Genomic DNA, 24,870 nt, shown 5'->3' on the forward strand with positions numbered 1-24,870 from the left:
TATGTTTCTTACACAATAAGGTTCTAATATTTATTAAATTGTAGCATTTTGCTAGTCTCAATAGCCTAGTGGTCAGTACCCTGACAATTTTTTTTTTTTAGCTTTGGGGCGACCCGAGTTCAAGTTCCGGGTCGTCGAACTTTCTTGATACTATACTTTCCTATCATAATAAAAGGCAAAACTGTTGCAAGTTAAGCTCCATCCACACACAAAATAGAATCAGCATTTTTTAAGCCATTACATCAACACCTCTCATAATGGGAGTGGGGGAACGGATTTCGACAGCTGAACTATTTGCCGTCGGTTTCCGTTGCCCCTATGTTTCTTACACAATAAGGTTCTAATATTTATCTATAATATTTATCTATAATATTTTATTTTAAGTTACTAGTCTCAATAGCCTAGTTGTCAGTACCCTGACAATATTTTTTTTAGCTTTGGGCAACCCGAGTTCAAGTTCCGGGTCGTCGAACTTTCTTGATACTATACTTTCCTATCATAATAAAAGTCAAAAAATATATTCTTTAAACTGTTGCAAGTTAAGGTCCTTCCACACATAAAAAAGAATCAGCATTTTTTAAGCCATTACATCAACACCTCTCATAATGGGAGTGGGGGAAAGGATTCTGACAATTTCTTTTTGCCGTCGGATTCTGTTCCCCCCATATTTCTGACACACTGAGGTTCTTATATTTATCAAATTGATGCTGTTTAATGGTTCACTTATTTTTTTGGCATATTTAAATGTTACTTTTACAAAGCTTCTTTCTGAGTCTGTGAGCCTACAAAAAATGTTACCTGTGGCCCAGATCTGCTGAACATGTGGTCTCATGAATGATGTATGTTCATCTTCATAGAACTGACTGCATTATATGGTTTCCTGTGGTCTGATGGGTTACTTCCTAATTCAAATATTGTGTGAGTCTTGTTTCTTTTCTCACTCTCGCTGTAATGGAGTTGTTCATCTTCATTGCTTTTCAGCTTCTTATGGAGGTTCAGTCTTACAGTAAGTGATCTCTGTTGTTTAATGTTGATAAAATACAGTATACAGTATGTCCACATTTGTAGTGAAAATTATAATTGTCAATACTCAAAAATATTTCAGCATGTGTGATCAGTGCTGTACATGTTTTAGTAGAACAAAGCAAACCCATGAATTTAAGGCCTATTGCTTTTACATTAGCCATCATAAAAATAATAATTCATTAATATTAATTGAACTTGGTTATGTAAACACCTTATTTGGAATATCCACTGTATTTACATCCGCACGTTCATATGAACATAATTCTGGATGTTATTTAGGCAATTGAGAAACTGCAGAACTGTAGCATGTTTCTGTCATGGAATAAAAAGTTAAGTTAAATGCGACTTTTTATCTTGCAATTCTGACTTTTTTCCCCTCCTCAGAATTTTTTTTATTGTTAGATGTTACAGAATTGTTAGTTATTGTTGAGTATCGATTGCTACTTATAAAGTCAGAATTGCTAGATGTAGGCAAGAAAAGTTACAATTGAGGAGTCGCAATTACCTTTTAATTTATTTTTTAATTCTGTATGTGGTGTAAACAAGCTTCCATAGTGCAGTTAATGAAAATAATAAATAAATCCACATTAACTGCTTTTACATAAATGAGCACGGGATAAATAAACCATCATCTCATTCTCCTGCTGCTACAGTGACGGTTCTAGGTGAGAGATTTCACTGATGTTCTTCTGCGTTACAAACTGTTATTGCAATGTTGTTGTATTTTTATTTTAATTATGGATTATTTGACTTAAACAGGTTCACTTCAGAAACCCTTCATCAGTGTTAGTGACGATGATGTCCAGATCAGCATGTCCTGTGAAATACCACTTTCAGTCAGAGCTGATTTCACCTGTAGTTTCTACACTGAGGATGTTCTTCTGAACAGAAGTGTCTCTCAGAAGAGTCAGTCTGGAGAGAATCATCTTTGTATGTTTTATTTAACTCGTAGTGAACTCTTCACACGATCAGTGAACAGCAGAAATCTGAGCTGTGATTATTACAATAACACTGAACCTGAGATCAGATCACCGCGCAGTGACACACACACCATCAGAGGTGAGGACTTTTTACTGTATCATTTTTTTTACATTTTTAATCAGAGACACCTGTAAATTTCTCAAGCTAATATGATTTACGTAGGTCATTAGAATATTATGAAAGTTTGATCAATTAAAGAAAGTCATATACAAAAAAAAAAAAGAGAGAGAAAATATGAATGATATCTGTATTACATCTAGGGCACTTCTGGATGGATACTATTTTTTTAAAACCCATTCAATATGCTGTATAATACAATACTGAATGGAATATTACTGTAAATATAGGAGGGAGTTGAATATGGTTAATAATAATCCCCGTGGTGTGTTGAGACTCATTAATTGTAGGTCATTATCATCCATGAAGTCAGAAACAACAGTTGTGGGATGCTGTTACTGAATCAGTACTGAAATCTTCTTACACATAATGAATAAGTCAGACAAACACTTGACCTCAGTGTAACTGGCAAGTGAACAATCTGATATATTTAGGCAGGAAGGAAGAGTTGAATGTGTTGATTATGTGATCAAGGTTGAGATGTCAGAGAGCACTATGTCTGACAAACTTAAGCTGATTGTGTCATTCTGTTCTGCAGCACCTTTTGAACTCTGTGATAATGCTGGTAAATTGTCTCTGCAGGTTCGACAACCACCTCTGCACATACGACAACAACAGCCATGACTAGTAAGTTAGTAAAAACATATTTTCTGGTTATTGTAGATTCAATTTGAGAAACAATTTCGCTATGAAAATTGATCCCCCTTGCTGTGTTTTAATATTTTTAAATATGAGTAGACATCCATTCCAAGTCAAACCTGCAAACAAACAAGGCAAAGGAAACCATGTGTAAGTCCTTTTAATCTTCATCAATGGTAAAAGTCACTGTGTAGAATTAAAATGGTGGATTCAACTGTCAGAATTAAAAAATAAAATGGATCCATTTTCAAAGCAGGCCTATCTGTACATCTGTAACTCATAGTGGTCTTTTAAGGTAAGAGGGAAGTACACAGAGAATTCAAAAAGTCAAGGCTTATGGTTGTGCTGCTTTTTTCAACATGCCTATTTTTTTTTTTTTTTTTTTTTTTTACCATCTATTTACTATAACTAAATGCTGTGGCGCTATGTTTTTTTTCTGCAGTTTGTACTTAGTCTGACTGGTAACATTATGTCAGAACATGGTATAGCTGTCCAGTTGTAAAGCAAATGTCAAAATTGTTTTGCTCAAAAATTATGTCTGTTCAAAATGTAAAGTTTCATCCAATATGTTTGTACGGTGGCCTATAGAGCTCAACGCGCTGCAACTGAAGAAAACACATGCAAATAGAAAAACACCCGCAAATTAAGAAAAAAGTGTTTTTTTCTATTTGCATGTGTTTTCTTCAGTTGCAGCGAGTTGAGCTCTCTAGGCCACCGTACCTATCCTCCATTTTCCAATTACCTGTTATCATGGCTATTACTGAAATGATTAATTCAAAACAACATTAAACATGTTTTTGCCAGTCTTTGTAAAGACAATGTTTATTTTAAATACAACTAAAGATGTTCTTACTTCAGTTTTTTAACAGCAACATCCACTCAAAAAACTGTCACAACATAATTGCATCCAATACTTTCACTCTGATACTTGTGTATATGCTTTAGTGACACTAAAGAACGTACATTTATTTGAATTCATATTTTCAATTACATTAATTTAACTGGTTGTATAAGTCACAATTGAAACGGTTGATGATTGTTAAAATAAATTTACAATTTTAAATGTTAGAAGGTAGTATTAATTAAATGAAATAACTAAATACAAATATCAATAAAAAATGCCAACACAATTCAACATCTGATAAAGATCCACCCGCAACAAAATATACAGGTTTTATTATAAACACTTTTCCATATTTGAAATGATTTCTTTAGACCATATATTCTCTTTCAGATCTCTGTAGAACATGTACTTATTTCCAGGCACCCAACAGATGTAAAACAAATCTACATATACATTATTTTTTGCAATTCTTTTGTGTTTTAAACTGTACCATAATACATAATAACATCATAATGTGTTGGTTTTGACTACAGACAAATGGTTTATAGTGCTGGTTTCCACTGGTGTTGGTGTCATTTTGACTGGATTCATCTGTCTGTGTTGGTTTGCATGTAAGTAAAGTTTACAATTGTACACTCCATGCTGTTCAATATAAAAAATATCATGTGAATTTATCATTAAAACAACAGAGTTGACCAAAATGCTGTTAAGGAGTAATAACTGAACATAATGCAGTAGATCATTGTTTTCTAGGTAAAAGAAGAAAACAGTAAGTTTTATTTATTTATTTTTTAAATAGTTTTTAGTTTTAGTTAACTTTAATAACCCTAATTGTAGGTTTTATTTTAGTACATTTTTATTTTATTTCTTGTAGTCTATAGGAGCTGTATGTTTAAATGTTTAGCACCTTTTCTAATATATGTATGTATGAAAAGATGCCATAAAGATCAATATTTGATTCTTAGCAATAAAATAAGATTCGTAAGATCAGATGTGCCCAGTCAAGGAATTGGTATGGTGAGTATCTTTGATATTAATCTTTTAAATCACAAAGTATTAAATATTTATAATACCGTAATGAGTAAGAATGACCTTAATTATTCTTTGTCTTTTAGACTTCTGGACCTGCAGGGACATATTCTCTGATCACTTCTGTACCAGCCACATCTCAGCCCATCTCTGTAGGTGAGAGAACATCGTTCTCAGTTAATGATCTCAGATAACGTGACGCTTAGTAACAGATGTCACCAAGAATTACAAATAAAGTTAAAAAACACTATATAGTGATCACAGCTTCTCGGAAACTGGTACCATTTCCTCTTTCAAGTCTTCAGCAGATCAGCATTAAGCGATAAGCTCATATGGAAGAAGTGGGACAAATATAAAATCCATCAAAACACTGATGCACAATGAGTCTGAGAAGAGATGATTCTGCTGTGTAAAGTGTCAAAGCTTAAAATACATTCAAGTTTTATGACAGAGAGCTTGTTCTTTACAGTCAAAACATGTTATTTAAAGTGAAATGACGCTTCTGCTTTACAGAAGTCTTAGTCAATACTCAACAGAAAGAGGGCAATACAGAGGAAAATGAGGTAATATGTGAACCGTCGCACCACAAACCCACATAAAGAAACGAGAAGTCTATCATGAACAGATTACAAACATTTATCTTTGTCTTATCAATCTTCCTGTTGTCTTCCTTAAGAATGATTACCACCTGTACTGCACGATCCCTGACAAACCAGTTCACTCAAACGCAGGAGATCAAGTCTACAGTTTGGTGAAGATGCACTGATGAGCCTCAAGTCTTGTTTCATTATGTACATTCATTATAAATAATCTATCTTTACTTGCTGACAAATAGGTTTTTATTTTCATCATTTAGTGTTTGCCGTGAAATGCATTGTGACCTCTGTGACCACGCAGAAGACTTTCTCTGGCAAGGCTCTCTAGCCCAATACTGCCTTGTGTGAAGTGCTTGGGATTCAATAAACTGAACTAAACTGAATTAAAACATGTAATGATGTTTTTTTTTCTTTTTTTTCACAAACATATTTTCATAATTTCAGTAAAGAAAATTCATGTCTGCCGAGTGTTTTAAAATGGATGCCGCCCGAAGAAGCGTGTTTTGGAGGAGTTTGCAAGGGTCAGTGGTGTTTATGTACCCTTCTGACAGGACTTTGTGAGACTATAAGGGTTTGACCTCTGTCTCTGTTGGGGGGCATGTCCAATCTAGTCCATTTTAGCAAGGTCAGCACCGCTTTTTACTCTGGGTTATGAAATCCTGCTTTTGCAGTGTTAACCCCAAATTGTGTTGCCAAACTTGTGCTTTGTGAAACGTTGCGGTGTTAGAAGAATGTTACAGCTTGAGCCAATGGGTGGAGCCTGACATCCAGCTTATCCTCTCTGGATGTAATGAATGGAGCTTGAAGGTCCAGCCACACCATAACCCTATCCTCTATCCCTAAACCTAACTAGGTCTACAGAGCTGGAGCTTGACCTAGTTTGGTTTAGATCCACCCATATTACATCCAGAGATGGGGAGCTGGAGGTCATTTGCAGTGAATGGCATTTGTCATATTCACGTGCTTTAGACAGTCACAGAAACATTGCGTGAAGTATAAACAGTAGTTCCAGCATTTGAGGGCAAACGTGACAATTGGAGTGATGAAGAAACCATTTCATTCTTACATTTATAGTCCAAAAGGTCTGTTCAGGATAAACTTGTAGTACTTTGGCAATATATAGTGAATATGAGGATGTGCAATGCTAAAGCCTTTAAACATATCACGTTCATCCAATCAATTACCCTGACACCGCAAATATTTATATAAGGATGTTTACCAAGGGTTTAAGAATATACAGTGTAAAACGGCAGCTTATTAATACCCAGGACTAATTGTTAACCCCGGGTAAATTACGAGAAGTGTGAAACGTGAAGCAAGATAACTCAGGATTCAGTTTACCCACGGTTTAGAATGACCCAGGGTTAACTATTTCAAGTGTGAAAAGAGCTTTAGAGAGAGAAATGTATGACTTTAAATAATTGGCACGAGAACCAGCACAATTTTGGTGGAAAATGGAAAACAGAGATGTCATGGTTATGCTCAGTTTTGGTTTAATTTTCATAGTGTTCAGTTCCTGTTTTTACTGTCTTTGTTAGTTTTCCTTTGTTCTCAGTTTCCCGCCACTAGTTTGTCACCATGGTTATTCATTAATTAGATCATCTGTTTGTATTCAGTTCATTATCTATATCAGCGTTAAAGGGACAGTTCACTCAAAAATGAAAATTTTGTCATCATTTACTTACCCTCACAATTTTCTAAACCTATGAATTTCTTTTTTTTTGTGCTGAACACATAAGACGATATTTTGAAGAATTTGGGTAACCATACCGTTGATGGGCCCCATTGACTTCCATATTATTATTTTTTCCATGCTATGGAAGTTAATGAGGCCCATCAACTGAACAGAAGAAACAAACTCATGCCAAAATGAGCTTTTTTGCAGAATGTTTGCACTGCCTATCCAATGAAAGAAGCCGTGCTGAGGGCCGTAAAGCTTCTAAAATTACAAGTTTATTTTTTTATGCGAATCCATTTCACATTTGTCCTCTTGTTTTGGATGGTTTTCTATTGACTCTGTTTGACCCTCTTCATCATGTTGTTCTGTCAAAGGCCTCGAAACACCCACAGTCCCATCAGGACAGCACACCAGATTCTACAGCAACTGACTCTTTCATTATGTCTGAGAATTCAATTTACCAGCCCTCAGGTAAGATTTTTCATTAAAGTGGTCATTTCATGACAAATCAAATCGTTCTCGTTCTTTACTATAAAAACACACTGTGGTTTCACAACTTAAAACTTCCTCACTAGTCCGAAAGCATTGAGAAACTTGGCCCACTCGATCACGATAAGCTCTTATGGAAGAAGTGGGACAAATATTAAATTTATCAAAACACTGCTGCACAGTCAGTCTGAGAAGAGATGATTCTGCTGTGCAAAGTGTCAAAGCTTAAGATACATTCAAGTTTTATAACAGAGAGCTTGTTCTTGACAGTCAAAACATGTTATTTAAAGTGAAATGACGCTTCTGCATTACAGAAGTCTTGGTCAATACTCAACAGAAAGAGGGCAATACAGAGGAAAATGAGGTAATATGTAAACAGTCACACCACAAACCCACATAAAAAATGAGTCTATCAAGTCTATCATGAACAGATTACAAACATTTATCTTGTCTGTCTTATCAATCTTTCTGTTGTCTTCCTTAAGAATGTTTACCACCTGTACTGCACGATCCCTGACAAACCAAATCAAATCGTTCTCGTTCTCGTTCTTTACTATAAAAACACACTGTGGTTTCACAACTTAAAACTTCCTCACTAGTCCGAAAGCATTGAGAAACTTGGCCCACTCAATCACGATAAGCTTCAAAATATCTTCTTATGTGTTCAGCAGAGGAAAGACATTTATACAGGTTTGCTAATCAGCAGAAGAAAGAAATGTATACAGGTTTGCTAATCAGCTGGAGATGTTTCTTTTGTATTAGGTATATTTGAGCCGAGAGATGTTTCAGAAAGTGGTTAGGACAATACTGACCCTGGCAAACAGTGGTGGAGACATCATGTCCCACATGTAAATTACGCCAATGCATGTGGCCCTGAACTGCCCTCTATTACAGTGAATACAGCTGAACATGCGGTCTCATGATGTACGTTCATCTTCATAGAACTGACTGCATTATATGGTTTCCTACGGTCTAGTATGTCACTTCCTAAATCAACTATTGTGTGAGACTCATCTCTTTTCTCACACTCGCTGTAATGGAGTTGTTCATCTTCATTGCTTTGAAGCTCTTAAAGCAAGTGACAACCCCAAAAGAAGAAAAAGAAACCATACAAACAAAAAATATAAACTCCCCGTTCTGTTAAACTTCAGCATCACAGCTCGTCGGAAATGAACGTGGATATACAAACAGAGACTTAACACAAAAAAACAAATACAAACACGAAAAAAGAGAAAAAACAAACAGTCTAAAACTCAAGAAATTAAATCACAATTAATATTTAAAAATCTTTCAAACCGTTTCACCTCAATGAACCAGAATACAAACCTATTGGTTTAATTTATAAAGCACAAAGGACAAAAATATCAAACACTCAAAATCACAGATTATATCGTACGAATCCACAGGTCAGAATCACCCTAAAAACACTCAGTGTTGTGACCTTTCCAACGTGATTACGTAATGCCTGGCGCGTCGCAGACCAGCACAAGACAAACAATTGTGGTTGTTAAGTATATACATTTTTATTTTATTTAGAAAATGGCTGATCGTTTCGCTAGATAAGACCCTATTCCTCAGCTGAAACTGCATTGATTTGGACTTCAACAATTTGGTTACCCTTGAAGTCCATTGTGTGGAGAAAAATTTCAAAAAACTTAATTTCTTTTCCACTGAAGAAAGAAAGGCATGAACATCTTGGATGGCTTTGGGGTGAGTAAATTATCAGGAAATTTTCACTTTGAGGTGAACTATCCTTTAAACGATATTTATCTCTCTACTGATTCCAGAGATACTGTGGTTCTGATTCTTGCCACAACACAACGGAAATAAGCCACAACACAACGAAAAATGTACAACACAACGGAAATAAGCTACAACACAACGGAAAATGTACAACACAGCGAAATAAAGCCGCAACACAACGGACATGCTCCCAACCACTAAGGGCTCTCAGAGCGCGCTAAAGTTAGTTTTCCTTGCTATTGTTTTATAGAGTCGGCAGTCTTAATATATCAATGCCCACGATTAGTTTTTACAGTATGTAACCATTGTATATCGACATAAAATATACTTCCAAATCATCTTCATGAATTATAGCTGCGTATTTATACTCGAGAATGCTTTGACGCGCTACCACAGCGCATCCCTAAGGGAACGTCTGGCAATTCCACCAAGTGGTTAAAACGTATAATTTATTGTAATATAATTTGATAAATGAAAATAAAAAAAACATTTGGTGAATTACAGAATTACAGGGAGGTATTGGCACAATTTCACCTGTAATACGAACTATGAATTACAGTAGGCCTAATGTTTTTATAAAAAAACAAATTGTGTAGCCTACTGTGCATATGAGCTATTGGCACAATTTCACCTGCTGTAAGTTAGCCTGGTTAATAATAACTACAACCTTTGAAACATGATAAACGTAGGGGATTTTGAATTAATAAATGTCGATATACAATGGTTAGCTACTGTTAAAACTAATAGTGGTGTAATGCATTTTTTAGACTCAGTGACAAGGAAAACTAACTTTATCGCGCTCCGAGAGTCCTCTAGTGGTCGGGAGCATTTCCGTTTTGTTGCGGCTTTATTTCGTTGTGTTGTACATTTTTCGCTGTGTTGTGGCTTATTTCCGTTGTGTTGTAAATTTTTCGTTGTGTTGTGGCTTATTTCCGTTGTGTTGTGGATTCATTTTGTTGTGTTGTGGCCTAATTTCGTTGTGTTGTGGCTTAATTTCGTTGTGTTGTGAACTTATGTTTGCTTTTTAAATTTCGTTGTGTTGTGCACTACTGGGCCACCGTAATTATGCACTATGCCAAATGACTTTGTATATTATCAGCTTGCTGAGCTGTCAATAAATGTACAATTTGTTGAAATAATTCTCCAGAATCTTTCTGGTAGAACTGCTGAACATGTGGTCTCATGATGTATGTTCATCTTCATAGAACTGACTGCATTATACGGTTTCCTGTGGTCTAATGTGTTACTTCCTAATTCAACTATTGTGTGAGTCTTGTTTCTTTTCTCACTCTCGCTGTAATGGAGTTGTTCATCTTCATTGCTTTTCAGTTTCTTATGGAGGTTCAGTCTGACAGTAAGTGATCTCTGTTGTTTAATGTCGATAAAATACAGTAGCCTATGTCCACATTTGTAGTGAAAATTATAATTGTCAATACTCAAAAATATTTCAGCATGTGTGATCAGTGCTGTACATGTTTTAGTAGAACAAAGCAAACCCATGAATCTCTGCTTTAAGACCTATTACTTTTACATTAGCCATCATAAATTAATTAATTAATATTAATTGAACTTGGTTATGTAAACACCTCATTTGGAATATCCACTGTATTTACATCCGCACGTTCATATGAACATAATTCTGGATGTTATTTAGGCAATTGAGAAACTGCAGAACTGTAGCATGTTTCTGTCATGGAATAAAAAGTTAAGTTAAATGCGACTTTTTATCTTGCAATTCTGACTTTTTTCCCCTCCTCAGAATTTTTTTTATTGTTAGATGTTACAGAATTGTTAGTTATTGTTGAGTATCGATTGCTACTTATAAAGTCAGAATTGCTAGATGTAGGCAAGAAAAGTTACAATTGAGGAGTCGCAATTACCTTTTAATTTATTTTTTAATTCTGTACGTGGTGTAAACAAGCTTCCATAGTGCAGTTAATGAAAATAATAAATAAATCCACATTAACCGCTTTTACATAAATGAGCACGGGATAAATAAACCATCATCTCATTCTCCTGCTGCTACATGACGGTTCTAGGTGAGAGATTTCACTGATGTTCTTCTGCGTTACAAACTGTTATTGCAATGTTGTTGTATTTTTATTTTAATTATGGATTATTTGACTTAAACAGGTTCACTTCAGAAACCCTTCATCAGTGTTAGTGACGATGATGATGTCCAGATCATCATAGCCTGTGAAATACCACTTTCAGTCAGAGCTGATTTCACCTGTAGTCTCTACACTGAGGATGTTCTTCTGCACAGAAGTGTCTCTCAGAAGAGTCGGTCTGGAGAGAATCATCTTTGTACGTTTTATTTAAGTCATAGTGAACTCTTGACACAATCAGTGAACAGCGGACATCTGAGCTGTGATTATCACATCAACACTGAACCTGAGATCAGATCACCGCGCAGTGACACACACTCCATCAGAGGTGAGGACTTTTTACTGTATCATTTTCTTTTACATTTTTAATCAGAGACACCTGTAGATTTATCAAGCTAATATGATTTACGTAGGTCATTAGAATATTATGAAAGTTTGATCAATTAAAGAAAGTCATATACAAAAAAAAAAAAGAGAGAAAATATGAATGATATCTGTATTACATCTAGGGCACTTCTGGATGGATACTATTTTATAAAGACCCATTCAATATGCTGTATAATACAACACTGAATGGAATATATTACTGTATGTGGTGTGTTGAGACTCATTAATTGTAGGTCATTATCATCCATGAAGTCAGAAACAACAGTTGTGGGATGCTGTTACTGAATCAGTACTGAAATCTTCTTACACATAATGAATAAGTCAGACAAACACTTGACCTCAGTGTAACTGGCAAGTGAACAATCTGATATATTTAGGCAGGAAGGAAGAGTTGAATGTGTTGATCATGTGATCAAGGTTGAGATGTCAGAGAGCACTATGTCTGACAAACTTAAGCTGATTGTGTCATTCTGTTCTGCAGCACCTTTTGAACTCTGTGATAATGCTGGTAAATTGTCTCTGCAGGTTCGACAACCACCTCTGCACATACGACAACAACAGCCATGACTAGTAAGTTAGTAAAAACATATTTTCTGGTTATTGTAGATTCAATTTGAGAAACAATTGCACTATGAAAATTGATCCCCCTTGCTGTGTTTTAATATTTTTAAATATGAGTAGACATCCATTCCAAGTCAAACCTGCAAACAAACAAGGCAAAGGAAACCATGTGTAAGTCCTTTTAATCTTCATCAATGGTAAAAGTCACTGTGTAGAATTAAAATGGTGGATTCAACTGTCAGAATTAAAAAATAAAATGGATCCATTTTCAAAGCAGGCCTATCTGTACATCTGTAACTCATAGTGGTCTTTTAAGGTAAGCGGGAAGTACACAGAGAATTCAAAAAGTCAAGGCTTATGGTTGTGCTGCTTTTTTCAACATGCCTAATTTTTTTTTTTTTTTTTTTTTAACCATCTATTTACTATAACTAAATGCTGTGGCGCTATGTTTTTTTCTGCAGTTTGTACTTAGTCTGACTGGTAACATTATGTCAGAACATGGTATAGCTGTCCAGTTGTAAAGCAAATGTCAAAATTGTTTTGTGTTGAGATGTCAGAGAGCCAGACTATGGCTATATACAAACAGATGCTATATTTTTACTAAAAACTATACCGAGCTGCAGCGGACACATTTATAAACGACTTTTCTTTGACCCATTGTGCGAGCTGTGTCTTTAATACCACGTGGTTTATATACATGTTCCTGCTGATTGGGCTGACATTTTTGACACACCCACCAATCTTTTGATAAAATTGGATAAAATAATTTTTTAAAAATAATAATAATTGCTGGGGGTTAGGGGCGTGAATAGGTTTTTATCCATTTTTAGGTTGAAAAATTGACAGCCAAAAGTGAGTGTGAGTGAAGTTTATTTTGAAAGTAAAACATAGGCTACTTGACAAGCACACTGAGGCATTTTGCTTATTTCACTTTATATCACTTTAAATGTGACAATTATTCTCTCTTAGTTTATTGCACAGCTTTCCTATGTGACTATGATTAGTCAGTCGCAGGATTTAGCAGTCAAATATTGTTATACAGTAAAATTACAGCTAAACTGTATAATAGACCATTGTCTCTGGTAACTGATTACTAGCTGTAGGCTGATAGTATCATGTCTCTCATATCTCATCTCACTCTGACACACTGTTGATTCTATCAGCTGTTTTCATACCAGCTTCTGCTCTGCCTGAAACCACCAGAGAGTCAGAAACATGGAAGAGTATTTTTGCTTTGTTGATAATATAATATTAAATCTGTTTTAAATGTTAAATGAGAAGAATCCTTTTCCTGACAGTGAGATCATCTAGAAACACTGATGTCTGCAATCATGATGCAGTAGTTCAATTATTATATATTTGTTTGTAATATGATTTCATCTGAGATCTTTTCTGTTGCAGCTGTTCCTCCTACTGATCACATTCACTCTGAAGGTTGTTCATTCACTCACAACACAATACAAAACTTATTTTCTGAACATTTGTAAAAACTAAAACTTTAAAATTTCCTCTTTTCATGATCATGTGTCTTGTTAATTTCAAATAATTTAATAAAAAAAATCTACACATAATACATCTGATATAAACATTAAAGCCGTATTCTTTCTTTTGACAGGCTCATGGCTTTTAGTAGTGCTGGTTTTCACTGGTATTGGTTTATTTCTCTCTGGACTCATGGGATTCATCTGTCTCTGCCACTTTGCCAGTAAGTACAATGTACAAGTTTAGTTATGCATAAACTGAGCTCCATGATTGAAACATATAATAATAAAGTGTATCTGTGCAGGTTCTGATGACATTCTCACAGAGGTGATCTACAGCTCCTGTCATGTGGAAACAACATCTCTGTTAACTTCCTCTGTGTGCTCCGCAAAACACGGATGAACCGCTTCATTTCTTCACTTCTTGCACCTCTAAAGAGAAAAAATTATTTGTACAGAAAGAATGATAGTAGCCTATATTGAATTCATATACTGATCAGCAGGCCAAGGCAGAATCTGTGGAGCTCTTTCTTTTAACATTTTGATTTTGAGAGAGATTTTATTTTATATTGGTAAAATATGTTAAATGTTACTGAAGGCATCTTCAAGTATTCTATAGACTTTAGTGATTCAGTGTCATTCAATGTTAGATTTGAAGATTTTAATCAACTATTGAGTGCTAACAATAAAGTTGCATTTTAACCACAGAATGTTAGTGCCCTACTAGTTGAGTTTGTAGGCACTGTAAAAATTATTGTAATTTTAACTTTAAAAGACGGTTGAAATGAAAGACTTTAATACACAGGTAAACGAACTCAATACAAAGCAGGTGTGTTAATTAGTAACATAACGAGTAACTATGACAACTAATGCAAGGAACATAGGATACATAGGAACAAAAACATTGGACCAGAGGCAATGAAGGCTTTAAGCTGGTCAGGACCAGCCATGAAAAAGTCATTGAGCTGGGCAGAACCAGCGGTGATGAGGGTTGTGTGCTGGACAGGGCCAGCAGCGATAAAGGCTCTGGACTTGGCGGAATCAGCAGAGGAAGGCTGTCATCATCCTCAAGCTCCTCTCTATTTCCCATTGTATGACAAGCCGTTTTAGCTTAAATTGTACCCAGCGTTACTCGTCGTAATTGCATTTTTACTAGTAAGAATTGAATTGTAGAGCTCTCTAATTCAATTCTTACTAGTAAAAATGCAATTACGACGAGTAACGCTGGGTGAATTGTTAGTAAGAATTCCAATTAGAGAGCTCTCTATTTCAATTGTTACTACTAAGAAGTAGTAACCATCTCTAATTGTAATTGCTACTAGTAAGTATTGAATTGTAGAGCTCTCAAATTGAATTCTTATAGTAAAAATGCAATTACGACGAGTAACGCTGGGTACAATTTAAGCTAAAATGGCTCATATGTAGAAGTCGAAACCCACACCTGGTCAGACTGGGCAGCGACAACGTTCAACTCACTTCATCAGTTAGTGTTCCGGTGGCTGGAATTTTGTCAGTCAAAAGTAGTCAATCTCCGAATGCAACGTAACATGAAGAGAGTAAAGATCTTTCCTAAAAAATAGTGATTTTGATGCTATCACTGTAGTGCCCCTAGAACTCCCATTCAAAAGGCATTTTGACCGAAAACGAAAATACGGTCCATCTTAAAAGTGGCATTTACATTCTATTTATGCTTTTACACAAATGTTTGACTTGGGGACATGAACAAAAATAGCCTAGGCTGCAATTTGGCGAGAGTTACCCTTTAATTTTGATTTTATGATCTAGTCTTTCTTAAAGTCTATTAAACTGTTGCAAGTTAAGCTCCATCCACACACAAAATAGAATCAGCATTTTTTAAGCCATTACATCAACACCTCTCATAATGGGAGTGGGGGAACGGATTTCGACAGCTGAACTATTTGCCGTCGGATTCCGTTCCCCCTATGTTTCTTACACAATAAGGTTCTAATATTTATCAAATAGAAGGTAGTTACTAGTCTCAATAGCCTAGTGGTCAGTACCCTGACAATATTTTTTTTTAGCTTTTGGCAACCCGAGTTCAAGTCCAGGGTCGTCGAACGTTCTTGATACTATACTTTCCTATCATAATAAAAGGCAAAAAATATATTCTTTAAACTGATGCGAGTTAAGCTCCATCCACACACAAAATAGAATCAGCATTTTTTAAGTCATTACATCAACACCTCTCATAATGGGAGTGGGGGAACGGATTCCGACAGCTGTTTTTTTTGCCGTCGGATTCCGTTCCCCCTATGTTTCTTACACAATAAGGTTCTTATATTTATCAAATAGAAGGTAGTTACTAGTCTCAATAGCCTAGTGGTCAGTACCCTGATAATATTTTTTTTAGCTTTGGGCGACCCGAGTTCAAGTCCAGGGTCGTCAAACTTTCTTGATACTATACTTTCCTATCATAATAAAAGGCAAAAAATATATTCTTTAAACTGTTGCAAGTTAAGCTCTATCCACACACAAAATAGAATCAGCATTTTTTAAGCCATTACATCAACACCTCTCATAATGGGAGTGGGGGAACGGATTCCGACAGCTGTTTTTTTTGCCGTCGGATTCCGTTCCCCCTATGTTTCTTACACAATAAGGTTCTAATATTTATTAAATTGTAGCATTTTGCTAGCCTCAATAGCCTAGTGGTCAGTCCCCTGACAATATTTTTTTTTAGCTTTGGGCGACCCGAGTTCAAGTCCCGGGTCATCGAACTTTCTTGATACTATACTTTCCTATCATAATAAAAGGCAAAAAATATATTCTTTAAACTGTTGCAAATTAAGCTCCATCCACACACAAAATAGAATCAGCATTTTTTAAGCCATTACATCAACACCTCTCATAATGGGAGTGGGGGAACGGATTTCGACAGCTGAACTATTTGCCGTCGGATTCCGTTCCCCCTATGTTTCTTACACAATAAGGTTCTTATATTTATCAAATAGAAGGAAGTTACTAGTCTCAATAGCCTAGTGGTCAGTACCCTGATAATATTTTTTTTAGCTTTGGGCGACCCGAGTTCAAGTCCAGGGTCGTCAAACTTTCTTGATACTATACTTTCCTATCATAATAAAAGGCAAAAAATATATTCTTTAAACTGTTGCAAGTTAAGCTCTATCCACACACAAAATAGAATCAGCATTTTTTAAGCCATTACATCAACACCTCTCATAATGGGAGTGGGGGAACGGATTTCGACAGCTGAACTATTTGCCGTCGGATTCCGTTCCCCCTATGTTTCTTACACAATAAGGTTCTAATATTTATTAAATTGCAGAATTTTGCTAGCCTCAATAGCCTAGTGGTCAGTCCCCTGACAATGTTGTTTTTTAGCTTTGGGGCGACCCGAGTTCAAGTCCCGGGTCATCGAACTTTCTTGATACTATACTTTTCTATCATAATAAAAGGCAAAAAATATATTCTTTAAACTGTTGCAAGTTAAGCTCCATCCACACACAAAATAGAATCAGCATTTTTTAAGCCATTACATCAACACCTCTCATAATGGGAGTGGGGGAACGGATTTCGACAGCTGAACTATTTGCCGTCGGATTTAGTTCCCCCTATGTTTCTAACACAATAAGGTTCTAAGATTTATCAAATTGAAGGAAGTTTCTAATCTCAATAGCCTAGTTGCCCCTGACAATATTTTTTTTAGCTTTGGGCAACCCGAGTTCAAGTCCAGGGTCGTCGAACTTTCTTGATACTATACTTTCCTATCATAATAAAAGGCAAAAAATATATTCTTTAAACTGTTGCAAGTTAAGCTCCATCCACACACAAAATAGATTCAGCATTTTTTAAGCCATTACATCAACACCTCTCATAATGGGAGTGGGGGAACGGATTTCGACAGCTTAACTATTTGCTGTCGGTTTCCGTTCCCCCTATGTTTCTTACACAATAAGGTTCTAATATTTATCTATAATATTTATCTATAATATTTTATTTTAAGTTACTAGTCTCAATAGCCTAGTTGTCAGTACCCTGACAATATTTTTTTTAGCTTTGGGGCGACCCGAGTTCAAGTCCCGGGTCATCGAACTTTCTTGATACTATACTTTCCTATCATAATAAAAGTCAAAAAATATATTCTTTAAACTGTTGCAAGTTAAGGTCCTTCCACACATAAAAAAGAATCAGCATTTTTTAAGTCATTACATCAACACCTCTCATAATGGGAGTGGGGGAACGGATTCTGACAATTTCTTTTTGCCGTCGGATTCTGTTCCCCCCATATTTCTGACACACTGAAGTTCTTATATTTATCAAATTGATGCTGTTTAATGGTTCACTTATTTTTTTGGCATATTTAAATGTTACTTTTACAAAGCTTCTTTCTGAGTCTGTGAGCCTACAAAAATATGTTACCTGTTATGTTACCCCAGATCTGCTGAACATGTGGTCTCATGAATGATGTATGTTCATCTTCATAGAACTGATTGCATTATATGGTTTCCTGTGGTCTAATGTGTTACTTCCTAATTCAACTATTGTGTGAGTCTTGTTTCTTTTCTCACTCTCGCTGTAATGGAGTTGTTCATCTTCATTGCTTTTCAGCTTCTTATGGAGGTTCAGTCTTACAGTAAGTGATCTCTGTTGTTTAATGTTGATAAAATACAGTAGTCTATGTCCACATTTGTAGTGAAAATTATAATTGTCAATACTCAAAAATATTTCAGCATGTGTGATCAGTGCTGTACATGTTTTAGTAGAACAAAGCAAACCCATGACTTTTACATTAGCCATCATAAAAAAAATAATTCATTAATATTAATTGAACTTGGTTATGTAAACACCTTATTTGGAATATCCACTGTATTTACATCCGCACGTTCATATGAACATAATTCTGGATGTTATTTAGGCAATTTAGAAACTGCAGAACTGTAGCATGTTTCTGTCATGGAATAAAAAGTTAAGTTAAATGCGACTTTTTATCTTGCAATTCTGACTTTTTTTTCCTCCTCAGAATTTTTTTTATTGTTAGATGTTACAGAATTGTTAGTTATTGTTGAGTATCGATTGCTACTTATAAAGTCAGAATTGCTAGATGTAGGCAAGAAAAGTTACAATTGAGGAGTCGCAATTACCTTGTAATTTATTTTTTAATTCTGTACGTGGTGTAAACAAGCTTCCATAGTGCAGTTAATGAAAATAATAAATAAATCCACATTAACTGCTTTTACATAAATGAGCACGGGATAAATAAACCATCATCTCATTCTCCTGCTGCTACAGTGACGGTTCTAGGTGAGAGATTTCACTGATGTTCTTCTGCGTTACAAACTGTTATTGCAATGTTGTTGTATTTTTATTTTAATTATGGATTATTTGACTTAAACAGGTTCACTTCAGAAACCCTTCATCAGTGTTAGTGACGATGATGATGTCCAGATCATCATAGCCTGTGAAATACCACTTTCAGTCAGAGCTGATTTCACCTGTAGTTTCTACACTGAGGATGTTCTTCTGCACAGAAGTGTCTCTCACAAGAGTCGGTCTGGAGAGAATCATCTTTGTGTGTTTTATTTAACTCATAATGAACTCTTGACACGATCTGTGAACAGCGGACATCTGAGCTGTGATTATCACATCAACACTGAACCTGAGATCAGATCACCGCGCAGTGACACACGCTCCATCAGAGGTGAGGACTTTTTACTGTATCATTTTTTTTACATTTTTAATCAGAGACACCTGTAAATTTCTCAAGCTAATATGATTTACGTAGGTCATTAGAATATTATGAAAGTTTGATCAATTAAAGAAAGTCATATACAAAATATGAATGATATATGTATTACATCTAGGGCACTTCTGGATGGATACTATTTTATAAAGACCCATTCAATATGCTGTATAATACAACACTGAATGGAATATATTACTGTAAATATAGGAAAGAGTTGAATATGGTTAATAATAATCCCTGTGGTGTGTTGAGACTCATTAATTGTAGTTCATTATCATCCATGAAGTCAGAAACAACAGTTGTGGGATGCTGTTACTGAATCAGTACTGAAATCTTCTTACACATAATAAATAAGTCAGACAAACACTTGACCTCAGTGTAACTGGCAAGTGAACAATCTGATATATTTAGGCAGGAAGGAAGAGTTGAATGTGTTGATCATGTGATCAAGGTTGAGACGTCAGAGAGCCAGACTATGTCTGACAAATCTAAGCTGATTGTGTCATTCTGTTCTGCAGCACCTTTTGAACTCTGTGACTACAAAAAATACACTTTAATGTTAAATAAATGTTGAAGTGAAGTATTTCAATGAAACTTTCTTTCAGAAATATGCTTATTAATTATGACTTGATTAATTATGATTTTTACACAATGGCAATAAAATGAACATGGTTGAGAAGTGTCTTTTACATAAATGGCAGAGAAAGTAACTCAAAACTCATGTCAGCTCTCACTCACTGGATCTCAGATCAGTATTTGGTCAGAAGGTCAGAGTTCATCTGTGAGAATAACATGCTTCTACACTGTGGATTTGTCGAATTTGTCCAATCCAGTGACAGTCCAAAGTACGTTTTTATTAATATGTTAACGTGAACCAGTATGGGTTGTGATGTCAAGTTACGTCACAAGTATGTGACATGGTATTTTGTATTTGTGAGATCTGTACCTTCAAAAAAAAAAAAAAAAAAAAAAAAAAGTTTGCAAATAATGTAAAATGACTCCATATAATGCTGGTAAATTGTCTCTGCAGGTTCGACAACCACCTCTGCACATAATGCAACAACAGCCATGACTAGTAAGTTAGTAAAAACATATTTTCTGATTATTGTAGATTCAATTTGAGAAACAATTGCCCTATGAAAATTGATCCCCCGTGCTGTGTTTTAATATTTTTTTTTTTTTTATATATTAGTAGACAACAAGGCAAAGGAAACCATGTGTAAGTTCTTTTAATCTTCATCAATGGTAAAAGTCACTGTGTAGAATTAAAATGGTGGATTCAACTGTCAGAATTAAAAAAATAAAACGGATCCATTTTCAAAGCAGGCCTATCTGTACATCTGTAACTCATAGTGGTCTTTTAAGGTAAGCGGGAAGTACACAGATAATTAAAAAAGTCAAGGCTTATGGTTGTGCTGCTTTTTCAACATGCCTAATAGTTGTTTTGTTTTTTTAACCATCTATTTACTATAACTAAATGCTGTGGCGCTATGTTTTTTTCTGTAGTTTGTACTTAGTCTGACTGGTAACATTATGTCAGAACATGGTATAGCTGTCCAGTTGTAAAGCAAATGTCAAAATTGTTTTGCTCAAAAATTATGTCTGTTCAAAATGTAAAGTTTCATCCAATATGTTTGTACGGTGGCCTATAGAGCTCAACGCGCTGCAACTGAAGAAAACACATGCAAATAGAAAAACACCCGCAAATTAAGAAAAAAGTGTTTTTTCTATTTGCATGTGTTTTCTTCAGTTGCAGCGAGTTGAGCTCTCTAGGCCACCGTACCTATCCTCCATTTTCCAATTACCTGTTATCATGGCTATTACTGAAATGATTAATTCAAAACAACATTAAACAAGTTTTTGCCAGTCTTTGTAAAGACAATGTTTATTTTAAATACAACTAAAGATGTTCTTACTTCAGTTTTTTAACAGCAACATCCACTCAAAAAACTGTCACAACATAATTGCATCCAATACTTTCACTCTGATACTTGTGTATATGCTTTAGTGACACTAAAGAACGTACAATTATTTGAATTCATATTTTCAATTACATTAATTTAACTGGTTGTATAAGTCACAATTGAAACGGTTGATGATTGTTAAAATAAATTTACAATTTTAAATGTTAGAAGGTAGTATTAATTAAATGAAATAACTAAATACAAATATCAATAAAAAATGGCAACACAATTCAACATCTGATAAAGATCCACCCGCAACAAAATATACAGGTTTTATTATAAATACTTTTCCATATTTGAAATGATTTCTTTAGACCATATATTCTCTTTCAGATCTCTGTAGAACATGTACTTATTTCCAGGCACCCAACAGATGTAAAACAAATCTACATATACATTAATTTTTGCAATTCTTTTGTGTTTTAAACTGTACCATAATACATAATAACATCATAATGTGTTGGTTTAGACACAGACAAATGGTTTAAAGTGCTGGTTTCCACTGGTGTTGGTGTCATTTTGACTGGATTCGTCTGTCTGTGTTGGTTTGCATGTAAGTAAAGTTTACAATTGTACACTCCATGCTGTTCAATATAAAAATGATCATGTGAATTTATCATTAAAACAACAGAGTTGACCAAAATGCTGTTAAGGAGTAATAACTGAACATAATGCAGTAGATCATTGTTTTCTAGGTAAAAGAAGAAAACAGTAAGTTTTATTTATTTATTTTTTAAATAGTTTCTAGTTTTAGTTAACTTAATAACCCTAATTGTAGGTTTTATTTTAGTAAATTTTTATTTTATTTCTTGTAGTCTATAGGAGCTGTATGTTTAAATGTTTAGCACCTTTTCTAATATATGTATGTATGAAAAGATGCCATAAAGATCAATATTTGATTCTTAGCAATAAAATAAGATTCGTAAGATCAGATGTGCCCAGTCAAGGAATTGGTATGGTGAGTATCTTTGATATTAATCTTTTAAATCACAAAGTATTAAATATTTATAATACAGTAATGAGTAAGAATGACCTTAATTATTCTTTGTCTTTTAGACTTCTGGACCTGCAGAGACATATTCTCTGATCACTTCTGTACCAGCCACATCTCAGCCCATCTCTGTAGGTGAGAGAACTTCGTTCTCAGTTAATGATCTCAGATAACGTGACGCTTAGTAACAGATGTCACCAAGAATTACAAATAAAGTAAAAAAAACACCATATATTGATCACAGCTTCTCGGAAACTGGTACCATTTCCTCTTTCAAGTCTTCAGCAGATCAGCATTAAGCGATACGCTCATATGGAAGAAGTGGGACAAATATAAAATCCATCAAAACACTGTTGCACAATGAGTATGAGAAGAGATGATTCTGCTGTGTAAAGTGTCAAAGCTTAAAATACATTCAAGTTTTTTGACAGAGAGCTTGTTCTTTACAGTCAAAACATGTTATTTAAAGTGAAATGACGCTTCTGCTTTACAGAAGTCTTGGTCAATACTCAACAGAAAGAGGGCAATACAGAGGAAAATGAGGTAATATGTGAACAGTCGCACCACAAACCCACATGAAAAAATGAGAAGTCTATCATGAACAGATTACAAACATTTATCTTGTCTGTCTTATCAATCTTCCTGTTGTATTCCTTAAGAATGATTACCACCTGTACTGCACGATCCCTGACAAACCAGTTCACTCAAACGCAGGAGATCAAGTCTACAGTTTGGTGAAGATGCACTGATGAGTCTCAAGTCGTGTTTCATTATGTACATTCATTATAAATAAACTATCTTTACTTGCTGACAAATAGGTTTTTATTTTCATAATTTAGTGTTTGCCGTGAAATGCATTGTGACCTCTGTGACCACGCAGAAGACTTTCTCTGGAAAGGCTCTCTAGCCCAATACTGCCTTGTGTGAAGTGCTTGGGATTCAATAAACTGAATTTAACTGAATTAAAACATGTAATGATGTTTTTTTTTGTTTTTTTCACAAACATATTTTCATAATTTCAGTAAAGAAAATTCATGTCTGCCGAGTGTTTTAAAATGGATGCCGCCCGAAGAGGCGTGTTTTGGAGGAGTTTGCAAGGGTCAGTGGTGTTTATCTGACACCTTCTGACAGGACTTTGTGAGACTATAGGGGTTGGACCTCTGTCTCTGTTGGAGGGCATGTCCAATCTAGTCCATTTTAGGGCTTTTCAACACTGTCTTCAAAGCAAGGTCAGCACCGCTTTTTACTCTGGGTTATGAAATCCTGCTTTTGCAGTGTTAACCCCAAATTTGCAGTGTTGCCAAACTTGTGCTTTGTGAAACGTTGCGGTGTTAGAAGAATGTTACAGCTTGAGCCAATGGGTGGAGCCTGACATCCAGCTTATCCTCTCTGGATGTAATGAATGGAGCTTGAAGGTCCAGCCACACCATAACCCTATCCTCTATCCCTAAACCTAACTAGGTCTACAGAGCTGGAGCTTGACCTAGTTTGGTTTAGATCCACCCATTTTACGTCCAGAGATGGGGAGCTGGAGGTCATTTGCAGTGAATGGCATTTGTCATATTCACGTGCTTTAGACAGTCACAGAAACATTGCGTGAAGTATAAACAGTAGTTCCAGCATTTGAGGGGAAACGTGACTATTGGAGTGATGAGGAAACCATTTCATTCTTACATTTATAGTCCAAAAGGTCTGTTCAGGATAAACTTGTAGTACTTTGACAATATATAGTGAATATGAGGATGTGCAATGCTAAAGCCTTTAAACATATCACGTTCATCCAACCGATTACCCTGACACCGCAAATATTTATTTAAGGATGTTTACCAAGGGTTTAAGAATATACAGTGTAAAACGGCAGCTTATTAATACCCAGGACTAATTGTTAACCCCGGGTAAATTACGAGAAGTGTGAAACGTGAAGCAAGATAACTCAGGATTCAGTTTACCCACGGTTTAGAATGACCCAGGGTTAACTATTTCAAGTGTGAAAAGAGCTTTAGAGAGAAAAATGTATGACTTTAAATAATTGGCACGAGAACCAGCACAATTTTGGTGGAAAATGGATAACAGAGATGTCATGGTTATGCTCAGTTTTGGTTTAATTTTCATAGTGTTCAGTTCCTGTTTTTACTGTCTTTGTTAGTTTTCCTTTGTTCTCAGTTTCCCGCCACTAGTTTGTCACCATGGTTATTCATTAATTAGATCACCTGTTTGTATTCAGTTCATTATCTATATCAGCGTTAAAGGGACAGTTCACCCAAAAATGAAAATTCTGTCATCATTTACTCACCCTCACAATTTTCTAAACCTATGAATTTCTTTTTTTTTTGTGCTGAACACATAAGACGATATTTTGAAGAATTTGGGTAACCATACCGTTGATGGGCCCCATTGACTTCCATATTATTATTTTTTGGAAGTTAATGAGGCCCATCAACTGAACAGAAGAAACAAACTCATGCCAAAATGAGCTATTTTGCAGAATGTTTGCACTGCCTATCCAATGAAAGA

At 35.2% G+C, this 24,870-nt stretch overlaps 3 protein-coding genes across 10 annotated transcripts in view; all 3 read left to right on the forward strand.

Moving 5' to 3' along the window:
* The first annotated feature begins 880 nt into the window (after positions 1 to 880).
* Positions 881 to 8,905, forward strand: LOC311281712 (uncharacterized protein). Of its 5 annotated transcripts, none has more exons than XM_084394910.1 (11): positions 881 to 1,006; positions 1,786 to 2,085; positions 2,707 to 2,751; positions 2,863 to 2,913; positions 4,141 to 4,218; positions 4,361 to 4,376; positions 4,573 to 4,624; positions 4,723 to 4,792; positions 5,150 to 5,199; positions 5,313 to 5,427; positions 5,677 to 6,654. In XM_084394910.1, the coding sequence occupies exons 1-10, from the start codon at positions 952 to 954 to the stop codon at positions 5,400 to 5,402; spliced, it is 807 nt and encodes a 268-aa protein (XP_084251036.1). In that variant the 5' UTR covers positions 881 to 951; the 3' UTR covers positions 5,403 to 5,427; positions 5,677 to 6,654. The 5 variants fall into 5 exon arrangements, with proteins under 5 accessions (XP_084251036.1, XP_084251037.1, XP_084251035.1 ...); XM_084394911.1 differs by lacking the exon at positions 5,677 to 6,654 and adding an exon at positions 5,493 to 5,663 and having other exon boundaries at positions 5,313 to 5,387; XM_084394909.1 differs by lacking the exon at positions 5,677 to 6,654 and having other exon boundaries at positions 5,313 to 5,663.
* Positions 8,906 to 10,408: 1,503 nt separating this feature from the next.
* Positions 10,409 to 23,498, forward strand: LOC311281710 (uncharacterized protein). 4 transcript variants are annotated; one of them, XM_084394906.1, is made up of 12 exons: positions 10,409 to 10,496; positions 11,276 to 11,578; positions 12,163 to 12,207; positions 12,316 to 12,369; positions 21,699 to 21,740; positions 21,835 to 21,918; positions 22,061 to 22,076; positions 22,272 to 22,323; positions 22,422 to 22,491; positions 22,850 to 22,899; positions 23,016 to 23,090; positions 23,196 to 23,222. In XM_084394906.1, exons 1-12 carry the CDS (start codon positions 10,442 to 10,444, stop codon positions 23,205 to 23,207), a joined length of 858 nt encoding a protein of 285 aa, XP_084251032.1. In that variant the 5' UTR covers positions 10,409 to 10,441; the 3' UTR covers positions 23,208 to 23,222. The 4 variants fall into 4 exon arrangements, with proteins under 4 accessions (XP_084251032.1, XP_084251030.1, XP_084251029.1 ...); XM_084394903.1 differs by lacking the exons at positions 10,409 to 10,496; positions 11,276 to 11,578; positions 12,163 to 12,207; positions 12,316 to 12,369 and adding exons at positions 18,193 to 18,291; positions 19,054 to 19,356; positions 20,432 to 20,476; positions 20,594 to 20,620 and having other exon boundaries at positions 22,422 to 22,487; positions 23,196 to 23,498; XM_084394904.1 differs by lacking the exon at positions 21,699 to 21,740 and having other exon boundaries at positions 12,319 to 12,369; positions 22,422 to 22,487; positions 23,196 to 23,498.
* Positions 18,671 to 24,870, forward strand: part of LOC311281714 (uncharacterized protein) — a 29,472-nt gene continuing 23,272 nt past the window's right edge. Inside the window, exon 1 of the mRNA XM_084394921.1 lies at positions 18,671 to 18,959. The gene's annotated coding sequence lies outside the window, so the exon portion shown is untranslated. The remainder of the gene's footprint in view (positions 18,960 to 24,870) is intronic.

This window comes from Rutilus rutilus (assembly GCF_951802725.1).
Source record: "Rutilus rutilus genome assembly, chromosome: 22".
Lineage (NCBI taxonomy): Eukaryota > Metazoa > Chordata > Actinopteri > Cypriniformes > Leuciscidae > Rutilus > Rutilus rutilus.